The 26,779-nt window shown below is 48.7% G+C and overlaps 2 protein-coding genes across 4 annotated transcripts in view; one reads left to right on the top strand and one right to left on the bottom strand.

Moving 5' to 3' along the window:
• The window catches only part of LOC127235350 (rho GTPase-activating protein 22), a 34,230-nt gene extending 20,577 nt beyond the window's left edge, over positions 1-13,653 (top strand). Inside the window, exons 4-9 of the mRNA XM_051202598.1 lie at positions 1,701-1,908; positions 6,045-6,177; positions 6,823-6,896; positions 7,586-7,707; positions 10,089-10,968; positions 13,073-13,653. Coding sequence (XP_051058555.1) covers positions 1,701-1,908; positions 6,045-6,177; positions 6,823-6,896; positions 7,586-7,707; positions 10,089-10,968; positions 13,073-13,301 — 1,646 coding nt within the window. The 3' untranslated portion in view covers positions 13,302-13,653. The remainder of the gene's footprint in view (positions 1-1,700; positions 1,909-6,044; positions 6,178-6,822; positions 6,897-7,585; positions 7,708-10,088; positions 10,969-13,072) is intronic.
• Positions 13,654-23,629: 9,976 nt separating this feature from the next.
• Positions 23,630-26,779, bottom strand: part of Mapk8 (mitogen-activated protein kinase 8) — a 56,363-nt gene continuing 53,213 nt past the window's right edge. For 2 of the 3 annotated variants that reach the window (XM_051202660.1, XM_051202659.1), the window contains exons 11-12: positions 26,496-26,573; positions 23,630-25,155 (exon numbers count right to left, since the gene is read on the bottom strand). In XM_051202660.1, coding sequence (XP_051058617.1) covers positions 25,010-25,155; positions 26,496-26,573 — 224 coding nt within the window. In that variant the 3' untranslated portion in view covers positions 23,630-25,009. Of the gene's footprint in view, positions 25,161-26,495; positions 26,574-26,779 lie in introns of all 3 variants that reach the window. The other variant, XM_051202661.1, reaches the window with a different exon arrangement.

Here is a 26,779-nt window from a genome sequence, read left to right on the forward strand (position 1 = left end):
TTTTGAGCTATGGCATATTGAAAAGTGTACAGATCATCTAGGTCCCGTTCAGTGGCCTTGCTTTATTTGTGTGTGTGACTGGGTTAGTGTCAGGTTGGGACCTAGGAGTGCTGTCACCCCAGAAGCCTGAGACACGTCTGCTCACCGAGCCACTAAGAGCCAAGTTCTGGCCTGAAATCACCCTCACTTTGATTTGTTTGTGGTGTCGCATGAATGAAGTTACACAGTGTGGACTCAGGAGCTCATTTATTTTGCTTACGGTTATGGTTTTGGGTTTTGTTCTTAAGAATTTTCATAAAATACACCGACTTTCCCATCTGCTTCACCTGTCTTTTAAAGCTCAGTAGCATTAGCCTTCCGATGGTGGTGGAACCATCCTCCTAAAGCTGGACCTCCCCCTCCGCCCGCCCCCAGCACCACCATCCCACTTCCTGTCTCTTGAATGTGACAGTGTAGGAATCTCTTACAAGTGCAGTCACACAGCTTTTGTCCCCTTGTGAGTGCCTTATTTTGCATAGTGTCTTCTGGATTCTGTGAGGATTTCCTGGCTTTGTAAGGCAGAGCCAGGTCTCATTGTGCAGGTACAGCCACTGTGCGTACTGATGGACAACTGAGTGCTTCCTGCATTGCACGCGCGTACACACACACACACACACACACACATCACATCACATCACACCCCACTTTCAGTTCAGTTCTTTTCCCATGTCTAACCAGAGTTGGAATTGCTCGCACAGTAATTCAGGTCCTTGAAAGACACCCCACACTGCACGTATGTTCCAGCGGCACCATCTCCTGTCCCCTCTAGTGGTGCACAGTGCTTCATCGCTCTACCCCGAGCAGTGCATAGAATGTCTGTTCCTCTACCTCTACCCCAGTTTCTCTACTTTAGACAGTAGCATCTGAGCGATGGGAGGTATCTTGTGTGTGGTTTTTCTTGTTCTCTCTCTGGTGTGTGTGTGTGTGTGTGTGTGTGTGTGTGTGTGTGTGTGTGTTAGTACATATGTGAGGCCAGATATCATCTTTGGTTGTCTTTTCTTGTTGGGGACAGGGTTTCTTGTTCGCTGCTGTGTATGCTAGGCTAGCTGGCCAGTGAGTTTTCAGGGATCCCCCTACCTCACAGTAGGATCACTGGGATTACACATGTGTGCTACTGTGTCCAGCTTTACGCGGATCTGAACTAAGGTCCTCCCATTTATGTGCTGAGGGCTTTACCCACTGAATTGAGCTAGCTCCCCAGTGCTCATTGCATCATTGTGAATGTTGAATGGGGTGATGTTTTTCACATCAGTGTGTGAACAGCCTTGTCCTGTGAGCTGTACCTCTTGCCTCCCATTTGCAGCAGTGCCCAGGGGACCAACCCATGAGGGATCTGCTCATTTTCTTGTGCCTGGGAATGGCATAGTTTTGCATCTGGAGTGCCTTCCAAATCCATAAACACAATGCAAGCAAATGCTCCCTGAGGGCCTTTTCCTCCTGGCTTGGGCAAGCTCCACAGGCCAGGCTAGCCACACACCTACTGCTGCTCTAATAGCCCTGACTAGCCACCTGGGTGTGCCCTCCTAGTATCTAATAGGTTTCCTTAGGAAGAGCCTCTTTTGGCACACACAGCATTCTCTGCCATCCATTGTCCCAGACACCCTTCATCCATCATCGGGCAGAGCAGCAGGGGAGTATGAACAGTCCATTTGTGTGTCCAGGGATCTTTGGGCAGCGGCTGGAGGACACAGTGCACCATGAGCGGAAGTATGGTCCCCGTCTGGCACCTCTTCTGGTGGAGCAGTGTGTGGACTTCATCCGGGAGCGAGGACTCAGTGAAGAGGGGCTCTTCCGTATGCCTGGCCAGGCCAACCTGGTGAGGGACCTGCAGGATTCCTTCGACTGTGGGGAGAAGCCACTGTTTGACAGGTGAGCCCTGGGGGACAGGGCAGTTATAAGGAGAATTCTTAATTGGTCTAGATAGTAAAAAGCCGGAGTCAGATCTAGAGGAAAATGCTGAGAGACCAGAGAGAAGGAGCAAGCCACTGTCACACCTTACCTCCTTAGCGTCTCAGAGGACAAGAGAGCGAGTTCCTGTTTCTCCCTGATTATATCCTGTTTCTGCCCAGCTACCTCACTTCCTGTCAGCTTGTACAGACCTCCAAACCTCTGTGGTTAGCTAGTGGCAAGCTCCATTCTCTGACCTTCAGATGGGCTTTATTTGTACAAGCGAGACGTCACCACAGGCAATAAAGGTGGGACAAGTTGCTGAGCCTCCTGTAGTTTCTCCCGACACCAGCTTCTCTGAGTGTTGCCTGTGTGTTGTCTGCCCATATGACTCATGCACGTTTAGCCAGTCAGCTCGGAGGGCAGAGTGCCAGGGCTCAGAATCACCCTGGTCTTCTTGAGGTTGTCTGCCACAAACAAGGTCAGCCATGTGGTAGTTTCCACAGATCTTCACTGTGGGCAGGAAGAGGGGAAAAGGCCTCAGCTAGTTGCCAGGGCAGCCTGGCTTAGGCACAGCTGCACCTAGGATCCCAGGCTTACTGCAGTACGCCTCTTAGCTCTGCCTCCTCTCAGTGACCCAACCCAGCCTTCCTTAACGGTAGGATGGCAGCTGAGTTCCATCTCCGTCAGGGTTTGGGACAGGAAGACAGTCGCTCCTTCCCTCCTTGGGTCTGTTCTCCTCACTGAGGCTTTCCCACAGCTGGGAGAAGACAACTACATCCACTGCCCAGAGCCTGAGAGTCGGGGAGTGGGGCTTGCCTCTCTGCCTTGGGTTGTGAGGGCTCACTTCTCTCTGCCAGGTCCCACTTGGTACAGACCAGTTTTGCATAGAGTTCTTGTATCAATAGTCAAACCAAACCACATGTTCGTAAAGCTGCCCTTTCTGACATCTCCTCTCAGACACAGGACAAGCCTGTGGTGCCCACAGCCCTGGGCTTCCTTGGTCTTACAGACTGTGACACTCATCTGTCCAACTTTTTCTCACACCCATGGCCATGGCCATAGCCTTGCGGCTTCTTTCCTTAGCTGTAGTGCCCAGGACTAAGTACTGGGCATGGAAGTGTCTTTACCCGGAGCCTTGTGAAGCCCTGTCCTCTGACAGACAGCCCTCATTACTCCTGTAGGCACCAAGGTTAGAAACTGCTTCAAACAAATGCTGCCTTGGTAGGAACTGGGACCAGTGGCTTGTAGAAATGGCCCAGGGTCAGACACACTGCTGCAGTGTCAGATGACACTGGAAGGGTGTCAGACCTAACACTACCATATTCAAACTCACTGAGGTCTCCGGGCAAGCCTTCTGGCCCAAGCCACCCTCCAGTGTCATCGTCCTGTCATGCTTCCTGCTTTAGTGTATGATGCCAGCTGGGCCCATTTTGCTTCCTGTTCCTGAGTTCAGCTCCATGTACCTACAACTCAGGTTGGCAGCGTGACAAGGCCCTTCCTCCAGGCTGTGGCTCCTGGCTGCCTTCCATCACGGTACCTTTCTTCCTGGGGCTTTAACAGTCCCTTCTCCCAGATGGCTTCTCAGCAGTGACTCTCCAGCAGGGGCAGGGCTGACGCTCTACATTTCTGAGACCCTTCTCTTCCCATTTCTGCTATTCCTAAGGCAACTGTGTCCAACAACTCACAGGGTCCCGGGGCTCTGCTGCCTTGTCCCTGTTCACAGTGTGCTCTGGGGCTCTGTTCCCCTCAGCTCACTCACAGGGACTCCTTAGGGCTTTACTGCCCCTGACTCATAAAGGCCCAAGGGCTGTGCTCGCCTCTGCTCACTGTGAGTACTGGAGCTCTACTCCCTACAACCCACTCACAGGGAGTCCTCCTTCCACCACCCAGCTGGCCTTGCATGATGGGGCTCCCTTCTCCAGACTTAATGTGCCTTGTGCTGGAGCCCCCCTTGCACTAACCTGCCTGTAGGCATTGCTTCTGGCCTTGGTTTTCCCCTACACACAGCTCCTTTTCATCTGCCTACTCATTCTCCATAGGAACATTCTCTCAGCCCCAGGTGTGTGTGTGTGTGTGTGTGTGTGTGTGTGTGTGTGAGAGAGAGAGAGAGAGAGAGAGAGAGAGAGAGAGAGAGAGAGAGAGTTCTCCAAAATTGGAGAAAGTAAGAGGCAAAGCCTTAATTCTGGATGGACAGTGTTGTTGGCATGGGCAAGAGAGGATGGGAAGGTGCAGCCGAGACAGCTGATTTGACCAGAGCAGTCTGCTGACCCACTGGGCCCTCTGTGGCCTTACCTCAGCCCACCAGCTGCATGTAGCATGTACGGTGAGACCACCAGACTGAGGGGGCCGGGCATCACCCCGGAATGCTGTCACTGGGGCTGGTAGGAATGTGACGGGGGTGCAGTGTATTCACATTGTTATAGGAAGGGAATTCAGGGACACTGGAGCCAAGTGTTAAAGAAAATATGAGCAGTGAGTGGTGATGGGAGGCTGCAGAGGGAGGCACGAGACAACGTGGGGGGGGGTGAGAGGCGGTGGGCATGGGTACAGCTGAGCGGCACGTGTCTGGGCAATGGGTCGTGTGGGAGGGGGTTTTGAGGAGGAGGAATGCAGACAGGAAGGTCTGTGGACTGGAGAGGGTTACCATGTACCTAGCCCCTCTTCCTGTCTCTCTCAGGCAGCAGCAGCTGCTAACCCTGGAGAGTACCATTTGGGATGGGCACTGGCCTCCAGTGTGGATAGAGAAAGTGGCCCAGAAGGCAGTGGGCAGTGAGCAGCAGCATGCTTGGCTTGAGATGGGAGGTTGGGGACAAGCCCATATGGGTGGATCTTGGACGTGTGTGGTTATACAGAAGTCCGTAATCTCAAATGTCAATGTCAAAAGGCCCCTAAGTGCCACCTTATTAGCATAGCCAAGGTCTGCTGGCCCCAGCCATCTTCAAGTGTCTCCTATGAGGAACTTTAAGCTAGGGATTAAAGCCAGGGGCTAGTTAAGTCTCCTGGGACTTGCTTGGAAGAGGAGCCAGCTGTGGCCATAACTGCCCCACAGCACCCAGGTAGATAAAAAGAGAGAAAGCGAGCCTGACCTGGGAATACACCCCCCCACCTGACCTGGGAATACACCCCCCCCACCTGACCTGGGAATACACCCCCCCCACCTGACCTGGGAATACACCCCCCCACCTGACCTGGGAATACACCCCCCCACCTGACCTGGGAATACACCCCCCTACCTGACCTGGGAATACACCCCCCCCACCTGACCTGGGAATACACCCCCCCACCTGACCTGGGAATACACCCCCCCACCTGACCTGGGAATACACCCCCCACCTGACCTGGGAATACACCCCCCCCCCTGACCTAGGAATACACCCCCCCCACCTGACCTGGGAATACATCCCCTCCCCCCCACCCCCCCCACCCCCCGCCACTTCAGCCTAGGCGTCTCCGAGTCTGTAGTGGAGACTAAGTCCTGTTGTGGACCTCCAAGTCCCTAGAGATGGAGTGAGGAGCTGAGACCAGAGGCAAGGACCTGACCTCTCACCTGTCCAGCCAGGGTTCAGATCCCTGCTCTCTGCAGGAAGGTCAGCCCTGGTGGGCTCCCTCTGATACAGATTCCCCAATTCAGCCAAGGTTCACTAAGCACGCTCAAGCAAAGGCTTGGCTGTACCCCATGAGAGCTTCCTGTGAGCTGATCTGGGCCACAGGTAGCTTCTTCCACCCTGAGCAACTGTCGTGAGTGTAACAGCCATGCCCTGTGGCTTCTGCAGCAGAGCATCTCCCAAGTCCCACACTGTGAACACGAAAGGGAGTTCAGCTCACCCCTCAGACACTAGACGAGATTCTGAGCCAGTGGCGTGGGCTGATGACTAGACCAGAGCTTCTGATCTCTCTGTCACCCTCCCCACAGGGGCCTTGCCTCCTGTGCTTACAACCAGCCCGGGTCTGACCTTGACCAGGAGCCGCTGGCTTCAGAGGAGCCTGGTTGTATGCACACAAGTCGACCTGGGACCAGGACCTGTCCTGGCCTCATGTGAGGTACAGTGTATGTTAGCCCTGCAGCTGCCGGAGGTCCCCTCACTCACGTCCATCCCCTCCCCCTTTCATCCCAGCACCACAGACGTGCACACAGTAGCCTCCCTGCTGAAGCTCTACCTTCGGGAGCTCCCAGAGCCCGTCATCCCTTTCGCCAGGTATGAGGACTTCCTCAGCTGCGCCCAGCTGCTCACCAAGGACGAGGGGGAGGTCAGTGCCTCCCGGGACACATCCTTGGGGGTTGGATGGGGGGTAGTAGGCTGTGGCACATAGGTCCCGGCTGGAAGGCTGCTGTGTCGGGGAAGAGGGCAGTCTGTTTATTTATCATGGAAGTAGAAGAGGGTGTGGGGGTGGGATGTGGGTCCCTCTTAACACAGGGCACCCAGTTCTGGCCACCTCACTGTGGGTGCTGCTGTTCCACCATTGTCTCCCACTGCCAAGGCGCAGGAGCCCTGCCGATTTTATGAGACAGCTCCCAGGACGGCTACGGCCCCCTCCCCTCCACCCTCTGTGCCCCTAGCCATGCTGGAGCTCTCGGCAGCTCTGAGCTGCAGCAGAGGAAAGACTGTTTGCCTTCGCTGACTGTGTGGGGGTGAGCCTTGTTATCTGGCAAATATTTGTGCCCTGATAAGTGAGCTGAGACATTCCTCTGTGTCCTTGCAGAGGCTCACCCCTCACTCCAGCTCCCAGAAATGAAATCAGTCTCCTCAAGAGGTCGCAGCCACACTTGGGAGGGACAGAGGTCGTCAGCTGTGGCTGGCCACGCACCCCTCCCTCTTCCTGTCCTGTCTTCCTCCAGTCAGAGGAGGCCTCACTGCTGGTGTTTGAAACTCTATGTTCTCTTTCCTTCACCAGGGGACTCTGGAGTTGGCTAAACAAGTGAGCAACCTTCCTCAGGCCAACTACAACCTGCTCAGATACATCTGCAGGTAAGTAGCCTGTGGGGGGCGGGGCCGCTCTGGCTCCAGCTCATTCCTTCCGCCCTGGAGAGACAAAACTGGAGAGGGTCCGTTCACCCTCTCAGCACTGCCTCACCAAGTGTTGGGATGGCAAGGAGTGTGGAAGAACCCATTGCTGCAGGAGGTAGGCAGGTGGTGAATCATTTCAGAAAGAACCTGGCAGCCATGGAAAGCCTGGGAGGCCTGGCTGAGTGTGGGGATGGGGGAGGGGCAGAGGGTGTGGCTGGAGGGCGCGACTATATGAAGGTGCCGGTTGGGTGGTTATGGATATGACTGGGTATTGGATGGGGTGGGTTGTGTGTGGATATGGCTGGGCTTTGGTTGTTCATAGCTGTGACAGATGGCACTTGGAAGCATAGGTGTGCAAGGTGTGGTAGGGTGGACATGTGGGCGGACGGGCATGCAGTATGGCGGGAGGCTGGCCTGTGTGGGGTGGGCAGCATTGGCGTGGAATGGTGGGTAGATTTGAGGGGCGTGGCTAGGAGCTGTAGTGTGGTAGGTGGCTAGGTGGTGCATAGTGGAAGAGATGAACTAGGTGTGGGGTGGGCTCGGCGGGGTGTGGCACGGTGGGTGTGGCCAGGCAGGGCTTAGAGCTAGCTCACAGTAGATTGGAGTTCAGAATTGGCTGTCTTTCCTATTGCTCCTTTTCTCTTTTGCAGGTTTCTGGATGAAGTGCAGGCCCACTCAAATGTCAACAAGATGAGCGTCCAGAACTTGGCAACAGTCTTTGGCCCTAACATCCTTCGGCCACAGATAGAGGATCCAGTGACCATCATGGAAGGTAAGAGGGAGGTGCTTGGCAGAACCCTAAGCTGGGGGAATTTGGGCTTGTGTTAGTCGCCACCACATCCTTTGAGCCAGCTCAGGGCCAGGCCAAGGGACAATAGCTGTCCTGTCTCCATCTTCAGGGACATGGCCTCCTTCCCTCTGTCCATCCCCTTGTAGTTAATAGCAGCTGGTTATCGGAAACAATTAAAAGGACCAGTGATTAGAGAGGGCAGAGTAGCTGAGAAGCAGGAGTCCTTGAACCCACACAGATGTTTTCTGCTTACCGTCACAGTGAAGTGATTGTTATAGGTTCCTGGAGGATAGACCTGTACGAGCACCAGGGAATTTTTCTTTTGCCATGTCATAATAAAATGATGCTTTCAACGAGCAACATGGCGGGAGAACCGCTTAAGTCCAGGAATGTGAGGCCAGCAGGGACAACAAGGGTGGTGGACTCAGGAAAAGAGGTGAGAGGTACTAAATAGCCTCCACTGTGCAATTCCCCTGCACCGTTCAGTTGCAGTCCTCACACGGCCTATTGTAATGAGTGCCCTTAGGTTCCAGACGATGAAACAGAGGCCAGGTAAGGTGAGATGACTCAGCAGGGGCCTGTCAGCCAAGCTTGCATAGGGCCCTGGTAGGGAGGCCAGTGTGTGAACAAGATTCTGAATGCACAAACCTTTGGGAAGACTGTCCCCAACAGAGCCAGTGGAAGAACCTTGCTGCCCAGCATGTTCACATCTAGTTGGTGGGGACACTTCCAAAGTACTGGTTTAGGACTGAGGGCATGGGCCCCAACTTGGATGCCAGCAGCAGTCCCACAGCCTAGATTTGTGGCTGAGAAGTACCTCATGTGATTTCTCCTGGATCACTAGCTTTCCGTGGGGGAGTCCACACAGGCCATGCTCTCTCTCATCCTCAGTGAACCTCCCAGCTCTGGTATTTGGCTGTGGGTGGTTGGAGGGAGCATCTCTGTAGAGTAGACACTGTTGACCTTTGGATGACCCTATCTTTACTGCTGAGCCCCATACCACCACCACCGGAGCCAAGCTCCCGGATTTGGAGCCTTGCATGTCATGGATGATGGAGAGGTTGGGTGGCTAACATACATGTGCACTTACATGTATACATATCTCCATGGCTCTGTGGATAAATGCATTTGCTGTCCTTGCAGCAGATGACTCAGGTTTGGTTGCCAGCACCCACATGGCAGCTCCCAACAGCTTGTAGCTCTGGTTGAAGGGCCTCTGACATTGACTTCTAACCTCCACAGGCACTCAGGTGGTGCACATAAACACATGCAGGCAAATGCTCACACGCACAAAATCAGTATGCTTTAAAAGATTTACTTACTTCCTTTTTATGTGTATCAGTGTTGTCTGCATCTATGTCTGTGCACCAAGTGCATGCCTGGTGCCTGCTGAGGTCAGAAGAGGATATTGGATCCCTAGGAATCGAGTTATAGATGGCTGTGAGCCACTCTCTGGGTGCTGGGAATTGAACCCAGGTCCTCTGCAAGAACAAAAAGTGCTAACTGCCAAACCATCTCTCCAGTCCCAAAATGGTAATTTTTAAAAAAGGATGTATACAGGTGGGTGCATGTGTGTGTGTGTGTGTGTGTGCGTGCACGCGCGCGTGTGTGTACCCTATTCCAGAGCCCCATATCCTCAGAGTGTCTTCATAAGGTACAGCCAGCAGCAGCAATAGCATAAGAGAGGCAGGTTGTTGATGTGCTCTGACCTGACCTACTAGCTTCTGTTTCCAGTTCCATCCTCCCACCCATCATCCTGTGGCCTTGATGAACTTCGTGTCTGCATGGTATCTACCTCTCCTAGAAGGGTAGATGTAAGGAGTATGGGTTTTTCTGCCCGCTGCCACACCAGCCCCAAATAATATATAGACTCTGTATTTGATACAATGTTGTTGGCCCAGTTACTTGTTTCTTATCGGCTAGCTCTGTCTTAAGTATTAACCCATTTGTGTTAATCTATGTATTTCCATGTGGTCTTCTTACCGGGAGCCGGCTGCCGCATACAGCTCTCTCCAGACTCTCCATCTTTACTCCTCCTTACTACTTTTTATTTCCTCCTAGTCTCCTAGTCCCTCCTATCTTCCTTTCCTATTGGCCAACAGTGCTTTATTTATTAACCAGTATGAGAAACATATACAGAATGACATCTCCCATCAGGTAGACCTATGGGTGCTCCGTGCTCAGGGGATTTGTGGGCACAGTTCTGTGCCTGGTTCTAGCTGCTGAGACAGCCCTCTTTCAGACACAGGTGAAGGTACCCTGCAGACACAGGCATCCAACCACCAAGCTGTAGCTGACCACAAGTGTGTTAGAGGCGTGGGCTGGGCCTCTCACTGCCGACCTCTCGTCCCTCTGTCTCATAGGCACTTCCTTGGTCCAGCATCTGATGACTGTCCTCATCCGCAAACACGGACAGCTCTTTGCCGCAAGCTCCCTTGAAGAAACTGGTTCCCCACCTGGTACTGTCCAGGGCACGGTAGAGTGGGGCTCCGAAGAGGTCACCAGTGACCACCAGGGTGAGCCTGGCAGTTCTGGCTTGCCCACACACAGGACCTCATCTCTCGATGGGCCAGCCGCAGCGCTGCTCTCTAGAACTTCTCCCCAGCACCTTGGCAGCCAGACTGGCCCTGCAGCCACCAGCCCCGGGAAGAGGATGCATACTCTGCCTGGCTGGAAGCCCTCCTTCCGGCAGGGGTCCCGGTCAGAGAGCCCAAAGGGGGGCAGCTCGTCCTTAGAGGTACCCATCATCTCTGGTGGGAACTGGCTTATAAATGGGCTATCCTCTCTGCGCGGCCACCGTCGGGCCTCGTCAGGGGACCGGCTGAAGGATACAGGCTCAGCACAGAGACTGTCCACCTATGACAATGTGCCTCCATCCAGCCACTTTCCCAGCACTGCCAGCATGGCCAGCATGTCATGGTCTGTAGCCTCATCGTCCCAAGAGGTCTCTGTTAGCAGCTGCACAGCCTGCCGGGCCAGCGACTCTTCTGCCTGCAGCTCCTTACACACTGAATGGGCTCTTGAGTCCACTCCCCTCCCCAGTAGCAGTGAGGAGCACAGGTCACCAGACCTGGGCCACAGCCTGGATGAGGCATGCGTGGGCAGTGGCAGCAGTGAGCCCAATGACCCTGGCAGCCCTACACAGGCTCATGTCCATCGGTGCCGGGCTCTCCAGGGCCAAGTGGCTGAGCTCAGGGCAGAGCTGTGTCAACAGAGGACTGAGTACGAGAGGAGCCTGAAGAGGTAAGGGCCAGGCTTATGCTGGCTCCTGAGAAAGCTGCAAGGGGCAGGACTCAGAGCAGCCAGCCTCCAGGCTGTCTTCCTTGGAAAATGCCCCTAGCGTGTTCAGGCTTGGGAGTGGGTCAGCCAGCAGGCCTCCACCAATGCCCACCAAGGGCATCAGGACAAGCGGGGAATGTCAGTTGGTCTGTAGAACAGGAGTCAGGAGCTATGTGGCTCTCCAGGATGCAGTGGGTGAGAACAGAGCCTTCAATCACTGGAAGTGGCTGCAGAGAGGGCTGCCCAGTGTGCAAAGTGGCTTACTTCTGGTGATGCTGGCAAACCTTGATGTCTCTGTTCCCTTCCTCTATTCCCTCTCTGGGAATAAGGGGGGGCACATTGGAGGCCCTTGTGATACTTGGACAGAGTGGTCTGGGCTGCTTGGAAGGAGTTTGTGAGGGTGGTCTGCAGCACAGGAAGGAAGGGAACATCGCCCTGTGTCCCATTCAGCAGGCTTTTGGGAATGTGCCTCTGTTGGCATACACGGAGCCCCATTCTGCCTCCTGTAACCCAGTCTCTGCCGTTCCAGTATTTACCCAAGAGAAACTTTTATCTGTGAAATACAGATATTGCTCTGGATGCTGGGAACACAGTTATAGCCTCATCAGAATCCCTTGCCTCACTGATATTTGGGGGCGTCAGGATGAGACCATGTACAAAATTCATCAGAAATATATGGCATGCTAAGAAGCTGATAGAGGACAATAAAACTGGGGAGGAAAGGGGACCTCAGAGAGGGTAAGAAGACTTGTGGTTAGGGGGAGCCCGCCTTGAGCCAGGCAGTAGGACAGGGGCCTTTAACCAGGGCGATGCTTGGTATTTTTTTTTTTTTTTAAGTCATGACATTTTCTTTTTTTAAATTTTCTTCTTTTTCATTTTTTATTTAAATTTGAAACTAGATTGTTTTACATGCCAAATACAGTTCCCTCACCCTCCCATCCTCTCCTATTACCCCCACCAAACCCCATCCCATCCCCTTTCTGCTCCCCAGGGAGGGTGAGGCCTTCCATGGGAAGTCTTCAAAGTCTGTCGCATCATTTGGGGCAGGGCCTAGGTCCTCTCCCATGTGTCTAGGCTGAGAGAGTGTCCCTCTATGTGGGATGGGCTCCCAAAGTCCATTTGTATACTAGAGATAAATACTGATCCATTACTGGAGGCCCCATGATGCTTGGTTTTATTGAGAAGGCAGTGAGTATGAAGAAATTAAGGGACTGCCTCAGGGACTTTGGCTCGTTTGATTGGTAGGAAAGTTTCCTGGAGGCCCATGGGGGTGACATAGACCTCAGGCAATAGCAGAGCAGGGAGAAACAGGAATCTTTGGCACATGTCCTGAGGATGGATTGGATGGGCCTTGCTCACTGATGGGTGGGAAGAGCTCATCTGGCATGAAAGTTTTAAAGTTGAAGGGAGGAGCTATAAGCAGGTGCTCTTTGGGTCAGAGAACTAGATAGGATGGGGCATGGCGGACACACTGTTTGGCCCGTGCTTTGCTGCATGCATATTGTCCCTGTGTGGTGCTCTGGGGAGTATGGCGGGGTCACCTCTGAAATGCAGAGGATGCTAGCCCCAGTGTCATCTTCTTGTCAGTGCCATGGAGCTCAGACAGTTGTGTAGACTCTGACATTGCTAGATTTGCAGTGTGGTCATGGGAGGTGACCCCAAGGAGGACATGAAGGCCAGATAGGAATTTCTTCTGGATTTATGTTCCTCCAGAGCACTGCATAGACAGGAGCAGGAAGTGTGGGTAAGAGTATAGGAAGAAAGGTCAGCGGACCTCTGCTCCTTACTAGTGGCAGGTGATCCTCACCAGGACAATTGACAGGGCTGGAGGGACAAAAGGCTGCATTTAGTGAGGGTTCAGGGATACCAGGAGTCCCAGTGCTAAGGCAGGAATCCTTAGGGCAGCCTTTCCAGTAGGAAACCATCACTGGCTTGCAGGAGTGGGCAAGGCTGTGGGATCCCTCCCAGAAGACACCTGTCCACCTCCCTGCCTCAGTGAGACCCACTCCTGCTGTGACAATGCTCCCGGTAGCAGGAGTCTGAAACTCCATCTTCTTGATTTTTAAAGCATCGAGGAGGGCAGTGCTGACTTGCGAAAGCAGATGTCTCGGCTGGAAGAGGAGCTGGACCAGGAGAGGAAGAGGTACGCCATGCTGGAGATAAAGCTGCGGAACTCGGAGCGGGCACGTGAGGATGCAGAGCGCAGGAACCAGCTGCTGCAGAGGGAGATGGAAGAGTTCTTTGCCACCCTGGGAAGCTTGACTGTTGGGACCAAAGGGACCAGAGCTCCAGAGTGAAAGGAGCAGAAATACATGTCTGTATATGTCTGTTCACTCTCCCTGCAGGGCTGGCCACAGTCTGCAGAGGAAGCCAGAAACTTCAAGTTTGGGTCAGGCCACCAGCAGGATCATCTGCCCCCAAGCGCCACATAGAAAGAGCCTGACGTCCCCACGGGGACTGTCGGGATCCCACGTAGTCCAGGCAGGAACTGGATGCTTCTCCAAACCTATGGTGTCAGAGCGGACGGTGCCAAGATAAACAGTAGCCTCTTATCCATTAAAAGTCCCCAGTGGCCAGCCAAAAGGATGGCACCTAAGAGCAGGGCCACCGCCAAGAACTTCACTCTTTATTAAATGCTCTCTGAAAGCATGGCACTTGTCACCAGACTCATTCTTCATGTCTGTGCCAAGTGGAGTTTACCAAATGATACATTTCTTGAAAGGTTGAGCATCCCCCGGGTGAAGCTCCCTGAGGGTCCCAGCACTGTGGTTTCTTCATCTTTAGCCTCTGGAGACTTCTTGCCCTGCCAGCCCTCTGGGCTGCCCTGTGTAGCCTGGGCTTCAGCTCTGCTCTCCAGGGCAGGCTGGGCCGGCAGGAAAGTAGAGCTGGTAGGTCTTCCGGGTGTCTCCCACTTTATACCTGGCCTGGCCCACCTTCCAGATCTGGGAGTGAGAGGGGCCATTTAATTTCTGTCTTCCCATTCCTTACATGCTCAGGCCTCAAGTGTCCCCCTGTCCCATCCCAGGCCTACAGGCAGCTCAAATGTATTCCGGTAGCTGCAACAAGATCCAGAAACTGTTTAGGAAGGCCCTTAGCTGGTGTGCCATGAGAGCAGATCTAGCCATGAGAGCAGATCTAGCTAGAGCAATGGGAACCTGAGACCGCTGGTCACATAGCCACTAGCCCATGGGCCTTCCTCTGGGAACATTCTCGAATGCCCAGAGGTCTCTCTCTTGTTTCTAAATCCAATCAAGCAGACAATAAAAAGTGACCATCACACAGGCCTGGCTGGGAGAGGACTGGCTTCACACACGGTGCTGTCACTGCTTCATCTCAGTGTCATCGCATGTGTGGCCTCGTTTCCTCCTTAAGCAGTAACCTATGGGGACTGGTGTGTGTGTGTGTGTGGGGGGGGAATGGGGGAAGGCTAAAGAGGTCATCAGAGTAGTCCAGCTTCTGATTACCACGTGGAAAGATCATAAGCCCTACTGTCCACCTGTCTGATCTCGGGTATCACATCTGACAAGACCTGGTCAGTAGAATGGCCAGGGTCACAGTGCCACTGGTTAGCCATGGCTACCAATGCAAGGCCATATGCTCCCACTCCAACCCCAGTGGTAAGGCAGACTGACATCTGACCTCTCAAATTAATACAACTAGGATGCCTGCCAAGGACCCTGTTAGCGTCAGAGGTCAGGGTCAGTGTCCCTGGGAGTGCCAGGGGGCCAGTGGAGATGTTGGTCTATGCAATGTTGTGCTGCTGCTGTGGCCAGCCTGTATGCCTTCCCCAAAGGTAAAACACCGCCTTCCCCTGTATTCCGATAGCAAAGGCTGAAGTGACTTCGATTCCTCAGAGATTCCCACATGACAATATAGAGATTGGTCCTTATCGCCTCCAAGGGAGGGGAAACAGCCTGAGAAGTTAGGTGGGACCACCAGTGCATTCCCATGATCCCGCTGTGTTCCCTCACCGCTGCCGTACAATTCTACTGAATTCATCTGAAGGGAAAAATGCACCAGCTCATCAGAGCTTCCAGGACCAGTCCCGGGAGGAAAGGCATTCAAATCACAGCAAAGGCCTGCCAGCCCAACAGGCAAGACCATTCACAAGCCAAGGCTGCCACCTGCTGGCAGGATGGATCTAGGCAGTACAACCTTTAGGGAAGACTTAGTACACAGCTCTACTTCGCCTATGTAATGCACACTCCTGCAGAATAACCTCACTCAATATTTAAGTCAAACAGTGAATTGTAAGCATGAGCAGATGGGGAATGAGTTTTGTCTTTAATCTGGTGAAGTGCTGTATGAGGAGTGAGCAGAGGCCCCCGCTAAAAACATCACCAAGTTAAGCAGGGGTGAATCATCACGAAGTTGAGAACTGGTTAACAGGTTAGGGTTCTGACCACAGGTTACTTCAGACTTGTTTAAAACTTGGTTTTGGGAATGAAGAGATGGCTCATTGGTGAAGAGTACATAGTGCTCTTCCAGAAGACCAGGATTTGCTGTCCAGCACCTACAGGTGTACCCTTGAAGGGGATTTGGGGACTCTGGTCCTTTCTTATTACTTTGTTTCATGGCCCATGGAATTTTTTCTTCACCATGTCCTCTACTATGATGTGCTGCCTTGCCATAGGCCCAAAGCATCCTAGCTAACCAATCATGATAGGTCCAAAGCATCTTAGCTAACCAATCATGGCTGAACCCTTTCCCCCAAACTATGAAGCTAAGTAAATATTCTCTTTATAACTATCCAGTATATTCCACTATAGTGATGTAGAGCTGACCAAGGCAGGAAGAGAAGAATGCAGTCGGCTGTGAGTAGATCTGCTGGGGCCAGATGGGGGAAGCACAAGGAAGCACTCACTCCACTGACAGGAACTGGCCTGCATTTTGGCTATTGCATAGAGCAGGCAGGAGTGGATGCAGGTATACTAGTCAAAGACTGGCAAACGGGAGAATGCCGGCACATCCTTCTACATCCTGATGTGGACGGTGAGAAGTGGGGGCTTTAAAAGGCAGGGATTATCAGGGCATGGTGGCATACTGCTGACATGAGGGGTGACCCTGAGACAGACCTCATGCGGAGTCAGCAAATGGAAGAAGAATGGAGACGCTGGCCTGAGGATACAGGAGCCAGAGGACAGGCAGAGGGAATGCACATAGCTGTCTCTGGAGTCCTGGGAAAGGAGGGAGGGACTTATCTCAGCATCCTGTGAGGAGAAAATAATTTGGCTACAGTACTTTCTCACACAGAAGGCCTGCCCAGAGCAGGGCCTGACTTCAGTGTGTTTAGTCAACTGGCAGCTGAAAGCTGCTGCCCTAGGACAGGTCAATGTCTGTGGTGACATCTGACATCCATCTCCAGACAACCATGAGTTGCATTTTGGCGTCAGATTTGAAAGATCACAGCCCAGCCCTGCCAACCACAAAGTTGTAAATCACAACCCTGACCTTACCCAATTGGTGAGCTGCCAGAGCTGGCCCCACCCTGGGTCAGCAGGAGCCATAGCTGTCCTGCAGAGCTGAGGCATCCCTATCAGCATCCTTCCTATTCCAGTTTCTGTATTTGTTGGTCCAGTGTTAAAGAGAAACAAAGAGCAGGATCTAAGCCATGTGGGTGCTTGGGGAATGCTGAGTCTATTGGCTCTGCTGCACGGTGAGCCTGAGTTTCTTCCCAGCACATTACACCAAAGGGGAGTAGTGTTTGCTGCTCTATCAGATCCTTTGGGGGTGTATTTACCTTAAGACCTGGCTGCTATTCAAACAAGAGTGACTATGATTAGTTGAACTACGAAGACCTCTACAGACTGAACCTCTACTGGAAGTGACAGCTATTTGCCACGGGTGCCCTATATACTGCTCCATCTGTATGGATGCCAAGCCTTCACAATGACTTGTGCCTCCCCACTTTTTGAGACAGGGGTTCACTGTGTAGCTTTACAGCCTGTCCTGTAACTCCGCTCTGTAGACCAGGATAGCCTGGAGCTCACAGAGATAAACCTGTCTCTGCCTCCTGAGTGCAGGGATTAAAGGTGTGCACCACCAACGCCCGGCCCCATTTGAGAAAGCAAGGAATGCCAAGGAGTGGGTAGGGCCATATACTATGACTAGAGGCCAGGATCCTATTTTGGGTGTATTAAAAACTCCCATTATTGCAGCAATTTCACATTGTATGCAGTGCCTCGGGCCACATGTTGAGGACTAAGAACACTGCATTGTCAGAAGTCTGTCATGGGCTTATGTGGTGATATTTTGTTTGTGCAATAACATGCAAAGCTTGCCTGACGATCAGAGTGCAGAGCTAAGCCAATAGTTAGTCATAGAGGTCAGGGAGTGGTGGCACACTCCCTGCACTCAGAGAGGCAGAGTTCAAGGCCAGCCTGGTCTACACAAAATTGAATCTAAAAGAGAAACAGAGCTCACACAAAGGTGATGCCAGTATCTGGGATCACATGCCTTTAATGCCAGCACCAGTACCAGGGAGGTGGAGAGAGGACTATAAGGTGGGAGGAGACAGGAGCTAAGAGACTGTCTGAGGATGCAGTCTGAGCAGTAGCTGTTCTGAAGCTACTGAGGGAGGCAGTCTGAGAACAGGCTTTGCTCTGAGCATTGGTAGAGGTAAGATCTTTAGTGGCTGGCTGCCCTGCTTCTCTGATCCTTCAGCATTCACCCCCATAGCAGACTCCCCATTTTTATTAAGACCAAAGTTAATTCATGTAACAAGTTTACTCAGCACTTGCATGCTAAGTGTCTACATCCAGCACTGTTATCTGTAGTAGCCAGGTGCTTGCCACCCAGGGAATTGTGGGACAAGGAAATCAGTAGCACAACGTGGGATAGCATCCAGTATCAGATGAACATGCTGCCTCACTCAGTGAGGATAAAGCAAGCAAGCATGAGGGCAAAATACGCAGATGTGGTAACTACCAGCTGTGACCCATGGGAGGGTTAGATGGGAAGCAGAGACGAGGAATCAGCCTGAAGTTCTCAAGACAGCCTGGGGCATGCAGCACAGGCTCAGAAACATAAGATTCTGTTTTGCAAGGTGTGTGTGTGTGTGTGTGTGTGTGTGTGTGTGTGTGTGTGTGTGTGTGTGAAGAACTAACTCCTAAAAGTTGTTCTCTGGCCACACAAACTTTTTGGTTTTGTTTTTTGAAGTATGAATTATGCACGACTCCCTGGGGGGATGTGAACAGACATCCACTTATCCCAGATAGGGCATCTCCAGATCAGAGATCTCCATCCAAGGCTAGCTCACTGACCCAATGATCTTAACTGAGGCAACTTACAGGACTACTGGCAACTTAGAGGGAGCTACCCTACTGGAGAGGGCCCTACCCTGCAGCAGCCATCCTCCACAAGGGAATGTCACCCACTTTGTGAGAATCAGGAGTTACAGTTGTTATATAAAGATGGGAATAGCCGCACCATTCCCAGAGGGCAGATCTCCATGAGGTGATAATCAGAGGCTTACAGAACCACAATTACTGCCTCTGGGCAAGTGTGCGTGTACAGGACACACACACACACACACACACACACACACACACACACACACACACACACACGGGATATAATAGAGTATATACAATAGGGTGGCTTGGCTGACAGGCAGGACCAGGTGGGAATGACACAGAAAGCACCAGAATACAGCACGCTCTCATTATCCATGAAAAATCAAGATTGATTTTGTGGCACATGGCACATCTCTCAAGGAGCTCTTACCAACACATGTTGTTTGGGACTACAGGGCATGGAGAAGGCAGCTCAGGGTTTGGCATAGTCTTTCTGAAGTAAGACTACATAAAATGCTTTCCTTTCTGGTCAACATTTCTCCACCACACTGTTTCCATTTCTCTCCAGGTTACACTGGCTTACACTGCCTTTCATAAAAGCACATACAGCCAGCAGACACCTTAAGAGCACACCATTATCAGGTGAGATGCAGAAGCACAGCGATTTCTGTGTCATCAACTGTCTAAGGGCATCTCAATTTTCCCTCTTCAAGCAAACCCAGGCCCAAAGGACCCAGATCACCCTCTTGCTAAGACTTTGTCTTGCCAGGAAGCACGTGCGTATCGACTTCTCCCTTTATTCCATTTTGATCTACATGATTCTTTCCATTTCCTGGCTCATTTTCCTAAGTGCCTTTTTATACCATCCAGTCAGTTCAGCATCCTTAGCAACGGGAACCACGCCACTCCTCCAGATTAACAGGTGTTTTCATGCATGTTACTCACTAGGCAGCATCTTCCTTTCCCACAATCCACCAAGTGACACAAAAGGGTGTGGGGCTGGGATAAACAGATGCCACAGCCTCATGCAGGAAAACACACAACTGGAGAAAACCAGAGATAGAGTACAAATCAGACAAGTAAGGGAGCTGACACTGAACCTGCCATGCCCTCTGCCAGACCCTGTAAACAGGGTGGTGAGGTACAAGTTCTAAGATACACTGGGTATAGGCCCACTGTAATGAGTGCTCCCCGAGCACTACAGGGCTCACACATCCCTCAGCTCCCCATGCTAAGCTTGGCACCATGCTTACACTTTTCCACTCACTGCTCTCTCAACAAGGTATCTGGCTTCCAGGCCCTCGGTCACACCCTCCAGCCTAACTGGACTTGTCCTCACAAGTGACCCTGAAATAAGTCTCATCTCACAACCCGCAGTGGGTTCTGACTACAGAGAATGAAAAGCAAGTCCTGCTGTTCTGTTCCAATTCTGAACCTCAAAGTTTTCCAGCCTTTCTATCTTTGTACACCTAAGCTTTGCCCTTTAGCCCTCATTTTCCTCTAATTTGGGATTCCCTTGCTCTCCAAGTCATTTCACAGAAAGGCTCCCTCCTTTGTGCAACACTCCTTTCCTCTGAGCAGAGCCTTCCGTAGTCTTTGTTCTCCATACATTGTTTTGCTCCTCTCATCAGATTCCAGCAGTGTCTCAGCAGTATGTCTTCATTAATTGAGAAAATAAAATTTGTATTCGAAACTTAACACTTGTAAAGCCCATTTGAAGTATTTTATGTCCAAATGAAGTTAAAATACTGGCATATAACCTTAAAAAGTGCAAAACATTTTTAACCACAAAATCAGGACAAGTAAATCATCCTCACTTAGAAATGTTTGACGGATTTTTAAACCAATCCTTTAGAATATGCAATACCTGTATTAAGCAAATGAGAACTCCATTTTATGACTGTGTGGAAATTTTGATCACTCAAAATAACAAGCTTGAAGTTAACATCTTGATGTCAACTTCTCCTACTCTGCCTCCCTACCGACAGTAACAGGGCACCATGCGCCAGCTCAGCCAGGCATAGACAGCAAAGTGTCTTCAGACGTGTGTGCAAAGGCAGGGAAGGATGGCATGGATACAAAGGAGCCAGGCAAGATGGAGGAACGCCATTCTATAGACTGGGTTAGCACTCAGGGAGAGACCCTGTACACCTACATGTGGCTCACCCAGCAGCAGTGCTGAGCCTTGTGCACAGAACAGACACGACAGGCTCCGAGCTCCAGTCTCCTGCTGGCTTTGACAGACCCAGATGATACTGACTTTTGCCAAGTAGTCACAATGGCTGCTGTCTTACACAGTTACTAGATCAAGGACATTGAAGCAAGCTCCTTGCTTAACATTCCTCTAGTGATTTCAAACACAAGAACAGCAAACCTAGATCAAGCCATACACCAGCAGTGGTAACTGGGATGACAATGTGTGTACAATCCAAACATAAAACACCTACCCTACTAATAACCTTATCTCAATCCACAGGAAACCCTAAAACCACCTGGAAAACCAAATTTGTTTTGCTTTCAATGAAAAACTCTTACTTTCATACCACTTTTTCTTTTTTATTTAAAATATTATAACCAATTGACATACTAGATAACACTGTTTACATCCAGTGGTGCATGTTTAATGACTAGGGCATGAACAAGTAAACCACAATAATAATCTCAGCATTCCCTACAAAGTGCCCCATTTTGTTTTGTCTAGAGAGGAGAGGGAAAGGAAAACAAACACAGGGAGAGGGAGGGCCGAAGAAAGAATGACATGACCAGGGAGAGAGGAAAAAATTCTAATTATCATCCTTAGGTTTTCAGGCTTAAAAGCTTATTAACAGGGTAAACTGTAATGAGAAAAATAGATGTCACAGTCCTGGCAGACAGTTACTTCAGTTCAGCTTCATCATTCGGATATAAGATTAAGAGCTTCTCAAAAATATACCAAATATTGGGCCTACAAAAGTAATTTATTTCTTCGTAAAATTTACTAAGATTGACTCATTTTTGTAAAATGCAAAGCATGGACTGATACCTTGAGCAGGTTCCTTACAAAAAACAGTGATGACGTCAGTAAGCACAGCTAGCACAATTGCCCAGACACAGTGGAAGACTACACACTACTGTCCCTTACTGAGGAAGGTATGCACTTCACATACTTACTGGTAGTTTGTCAGCAGTGACGACAAAGTATGCAACACACAGTAATAACTTACACTCAGTAAAGAGCTAATATTAAGGGCAACAGCTGACTTGGAAAAGCATAGAAAATCAGTGTGAGGTAGTTCAATAAAAACCTAGTTTAATTTTAAGTCACTGTGAGAATAGGACATTGTGCAAAACTAATCCACAGGTACTATTTCTCAGAAGTTTTGTTAATGAAGAGAATCTAAACCAGAAATGCCCAGAAGGTTACTCTTACTTGACTCCCCTTAAGAGCACTTTGACTGAGAGCAGTTACTTTGAAATTAATTAGGACACAAGTTTTCCTATCTTACCCCAACTACACATTTCTGCTTCAATGCCCTTTATTTCTTCCATCTGCCATGCTATTAAGACAAATTTGTTTCCTGTGGTCCAGGAAAAACCTAAGAGATCAACAGAAACACAATGCACACTAAAATGTAACAGGCCACGGAGGCAATGCTGAAGAGGGCTATGGATGGAAGATGGTGCTGGGTCTGCTACTCATTGGGAAGAATTACTGGGGTCATGGGGCATCATGCATCCAGTCTACAGCTAATGTGTGACTAATGAGCAACACTCACAAACTACAACAGTATTTCAGAAAATATACTATGTTTTTATCTCAAAATGCTGTGCAGGCTAGTGTCCAGGCAACGCTGATGGCTGTCTTCATGTGTGTGGCAGATACTGGCCAACAGTGTAAGCCACAGTCTATTTGTAACTCAGGAAACAGCTTCACTTGCCTACTGCTCATCTTGTCAGGAAGCCTCTCTGCCTCCATGTCTTTAACAGAGTAAGACAAGCCAGGCACACTGCTGCTTTGTACACAATCAATCTTCTTTGTGTTGGGAGGGACTACAGCTTCTTTTACAAGTGGGGTGTGAACACACTGGGCTTTGCTACTGGTGTACACTCTTCTGAGTTGGCAGTCAGCAGCATGGCAAGACACAATAAAAACCACTTAGCAAATAGCAGAAAGAGTTGAGATGCTCTATTTGTAACAAGCAATCCCAACAACATGGTCATCTTACAGATGGTCAGTATATATTAGGGGTAAGAGAGCTGTAACCAGGAAGACATGTAGGAAGAATCAGTGTCCCTTTCCTAACCTATGAAGTTGAATGCTAATTCTCAAGCAACTTTTGAACAGTAAGACAACGGGTAGCTTAAACACATATAATTAAAAAGTCAAATTATAGGGTGGCTAAACAAGTACTGCTAGACGGAAATGTTCTTTGTAAATCCTTAAAAAAAGTACTTAAGATTTAAGTCTCTAAAAGTACCAATATGATTTATGTTAACAGGATTAAGCAAGAGAGGGAGTTGTGTAAACAATGGATCTTAAAAAGCTGGGGCACACACATTTAACAAACAGACCTTACTTTTAGGGTATAATTTTGTTAGTATTTTAGTTTACATTAAGCATTGAAAGCTTTGTTTTCTTCTAATTCAACTGAAACACGATGGCTGGCAAGTGGGAGCTGGCAATTACAACAAATGTACAATCAGAACAACTGTTATTTCTTACTTAACCAAAATCTGCATCAAGAAAGATGGCTTCTCAGCAATCAAACATAAAACACAGAAAACTAATGAAGCATGTCAGCTGTTAAAGTGCAATAGTGACACATTGTATCCAAGGGAAAACAAAACCAGTTAGCTGTAAAACTAATATAAAACAAGAACACACGCTCCAATTTCTGCTAAAATCCTGACTCCAATCTTGTAGTTCTACAGCCCAAGAGGCATAATAGTCTCAAATTCATACTTGTCTAATAAAATTAATGCACCATGTTATACATATAGGAATCACTAAAATATGGGACACTAGAAATCATGATAAACTAATTTGATATATTTCAAAGTGTAAAAAAAAGCTAATGTATCTTAATTTTAAGTATTGCACATTAACAATGACTGAAATACCTTACTTGAAAGTAATTCTACACGAAATATACAAACAAAAAAAAATTAAGCAAACTTTCAGACATTTGCTGAGCTGTGCCTGTTTTTACTCCTATTGGTTGGGAGCTCCAAGGGTCTTCTCCCTACAACCTTGCAGCTCATAATATGTATTTCCCAGTTCATTATATGAAATCCCTCTTGTTCCAGATAATACCAAAGGTGCCTGGGCGTTACAAACATCATTTCAGAAATAATGAGACCTTGATGACATTTTACTTAGGAAAAATTCAGTTACAGAGAAAGGATTCTGTAGATATAAAATGTAAACAGTTAACACACACTTGTCAGGAGCAGCACCATTCTTCAACTACTCAACGTCCACACTGCGTATTATACTTGAAATCAGGTATAAAATCAAAGACTCAGACTAAAGAACCACCACTTTGCCTGCTCTGCTCACTGTGAAGAAACAGTCCTTAGAAAATGACATCCTACATATGGCTGTGTGCTACTATTTTTAGATGAACGGTATATTGCTCATTTAAACATCACCTACACAAATTTAAGTAGGCTTTGGAACCTCCTGACAGCTAGTAAAAATAGGATTATGTTACAGGTAGAATCAAATGGCCAGAAATACCACACATTGGTGCTCAACAGACTGGGCCTTCAAGGAATAGGAACTGGGAAGGTTCAGAGGCCAGAAGCTGTACAAAAGGGAAGTGCAGACTCTTGACCAATGCCAGGACCTACAGCCTGAGATTAACTCAGTGTATACAGAAGCAGGCTCATAGCTGGTACAAGCTATGATTTGCACTGAAATGTATATTCACGAAGTATCCTCTTGACTGTATACGATCAAAAGCTGAGCATGCCGCACTGTGCAGAATACACCACATTTCTTGATCTGAGTTTCTGTTGGGTTGGGGAGCTCCAAAAGGTAGCAGGATGTGCTCAGCAATTTTAAAGACATGCTCTGAGTTATTCTGTCATTAGATAGCAGGGAATTTGCCAAAATTTAGGTAAGGTTACCTACTAATTGTTGTAACTAAATTGGGATTGGCAAGTAGCAAATATTGGAGGTTTCTTGACACGTTCATCTTTTACAGTAGTTATTCCTGAATATAACTGGCTACAGGTTATTTTTTCCCTTACTCCTCTGGGGTTATTTCATTGATAAGCACATAACCCTTAAGGATAGCATCATGAACAAACATCTGAAATAAATTCTAATAAAAAACTTATAAACATCTTAAATAATTCATGATATATGCAAGTCACCACATAATAGTTGCTTTGATAAACAAAATCTTACAAATTCAGTAAAAAAAATCAGCAGCATAAGATAAAGCAAATATGCAAAAAATTTAAACCATGATAAAATAATTATGTTTACATCATACAGTTAATTACAGCAAAAATACAATACAGTTTTGTTGCTGTTTAAAAACACAACTTAGGTTTTAAATTACAACACTTGAAATTAAAAAAAATAAACTACTTTACTACAAAATGAATTCCACATTTTCTGGAAAATCACTCAAAAATATGACCACTGAATTGTTTTTAAAGCAGTTCTATCAATGACTAACCGATTCCCCATCCCTCCCACCCCCCCAAGGCCCAAGTAGTCATCTACAGCAGCCTAGAGGTCCAGCTGATGCTTCTAGACTGCTGTCTGTATCCGAGGCCAAAGTCGGATCTGTGGACATTGAAGATACATCATTGACAGATGGTGAAGACGATGGGTGTTGAGAGCCGTTGATCACTGCTGCACCTGTGCTATGAGAAACAAAACAGCAAATCAGTTACTGTGCTGCCTACCTCCAGTGTCAACATGCTACTTTTCCTGGGCTTAAGGGATGCTGAATCGAACTAAACCTAACACTAATGTTCTCTTGTCCACACAAGCTATGAGGGGAGAATTCATAAACATATCTATATTCCTGTCCTTTCTACTGCATTGTTAGTTTAAGACAAGAAGTTAGAAGTCCAAATAACATGAAGAATCACCCTAGAGCAAGATTCATAAATGGGCCTCGGGGTGTGTTCCAAAGAGTTGTGAGTATATATAAAAAACTGTCTATATTGCACTTTGTTGCAGAGAAGATCCCAAAGAACCAAGTGATTAAAAAAAAGTTGGAAAGGTAGAATACTACAGAAAGTATTACTTTTGATACTGTTATCACACAAAAACCACAATGTCAAAATTGATACTTCTGGTACATTTTGCAAAGAAGAAGCCAACACAAAAGAACAATTTTGATTAGGAAGGACCTTAATCAACTGCCTGGTACCAGACTGTGTGACTTTCCAGAGGAACTGAAACAACCTAATTAGAAAATTCAGGTCTTACTTAGATTCTAGATAATACCAGGCAAAGACAAATACAGACTTACTAAACAGAGACAGGAACATCTATTTTTCTCTGCTAAAAGTAGTATCTAACAAGCATTTCTTTTGTTTAACACCCCTTCTCCCCAAAACACAGACAGAAATCCTTTCAGGAGTAGGCTTCATTCTGGGGTAGGAGTATGTTAAAACAACTCAACAACAGGAAGCAACCGTCAAGCCACAAGCTTACTACATTTAGAAGCATATAAAAGTTCTCAAGAACACATTTATAATAAAAACAGTGGAGTTCAGGGCCACAAGAGTTAAAAGCAAGAAGGTAGGAAGTCTGCTGAACCACATCTCAGGGCCGAGATCATCCCCATTCTGCAAAATGAACAGAACACTCAGATACAAGAGGTCCACCAAAGGCTTGCTTTCAAATGTGACGAAAGTACCAAGAAGACCAGACTTGATAGTACATGCAGCAAACTCTGTAAAGGTTTCATTTGTTCTAACTAAAGACTGTTCAAATCAGAGCAGAGTAAATGTTAGGAGAATTCTTTAAAGACAAGGCAGTGGTGCTAATGCAAAGAGGGTTTAAATCAGTACAACAGAGACAACAGCAAACAGCAGAGACAACAGTGTGTCAGTGCTTTCCAGCTGAACTATCACACTGTAACTATCAAACAGTGAGTATGGGAAGAACTGCAGGTCCCAGGCCACTGCCTATAACACAAGAAATAAACCACAACCACACCACAACAGGTTTATATTGTAACCAACCTAAAGGGGATGGCTGCCCTCTTATGACTCCATTCTTGGTTCGCTCCTCCAAGTCCATTACCTCCTTATATATCAGTTCTGAAAAAGAACAGAAGTTAAGTTCTTTTGAAATCAGAGTGAACAACCTCAGAAGGTATGTATATTTTAAGTCAAAACTTGTGTATCTGTTAAGTATATCAAGCTAATAACTTCTTGCAATAACAGCAGATCAAGTGAGTGTTGAGTTCTGATTCACAGACATTAACAATTCCCTGATCTTCAACCATAGACTATACAAAAAGATA

The sequence above is a fragment of the Phodopus roborovskii genome, unplaced genomic scaffold, assembly GCF_943737965.1.
Source record: "Phodopus roborovskii unplaced genomic scaffold, PHOROB, whole genome shotgun sequence".
NCBI classification, from domain to species: domain Eukaryota; kingdom Metazoa; phylum Chordata; class Mammalia; order Rodentia; family Cricetidae; genus Phodopus; species Phodopus roborovskii.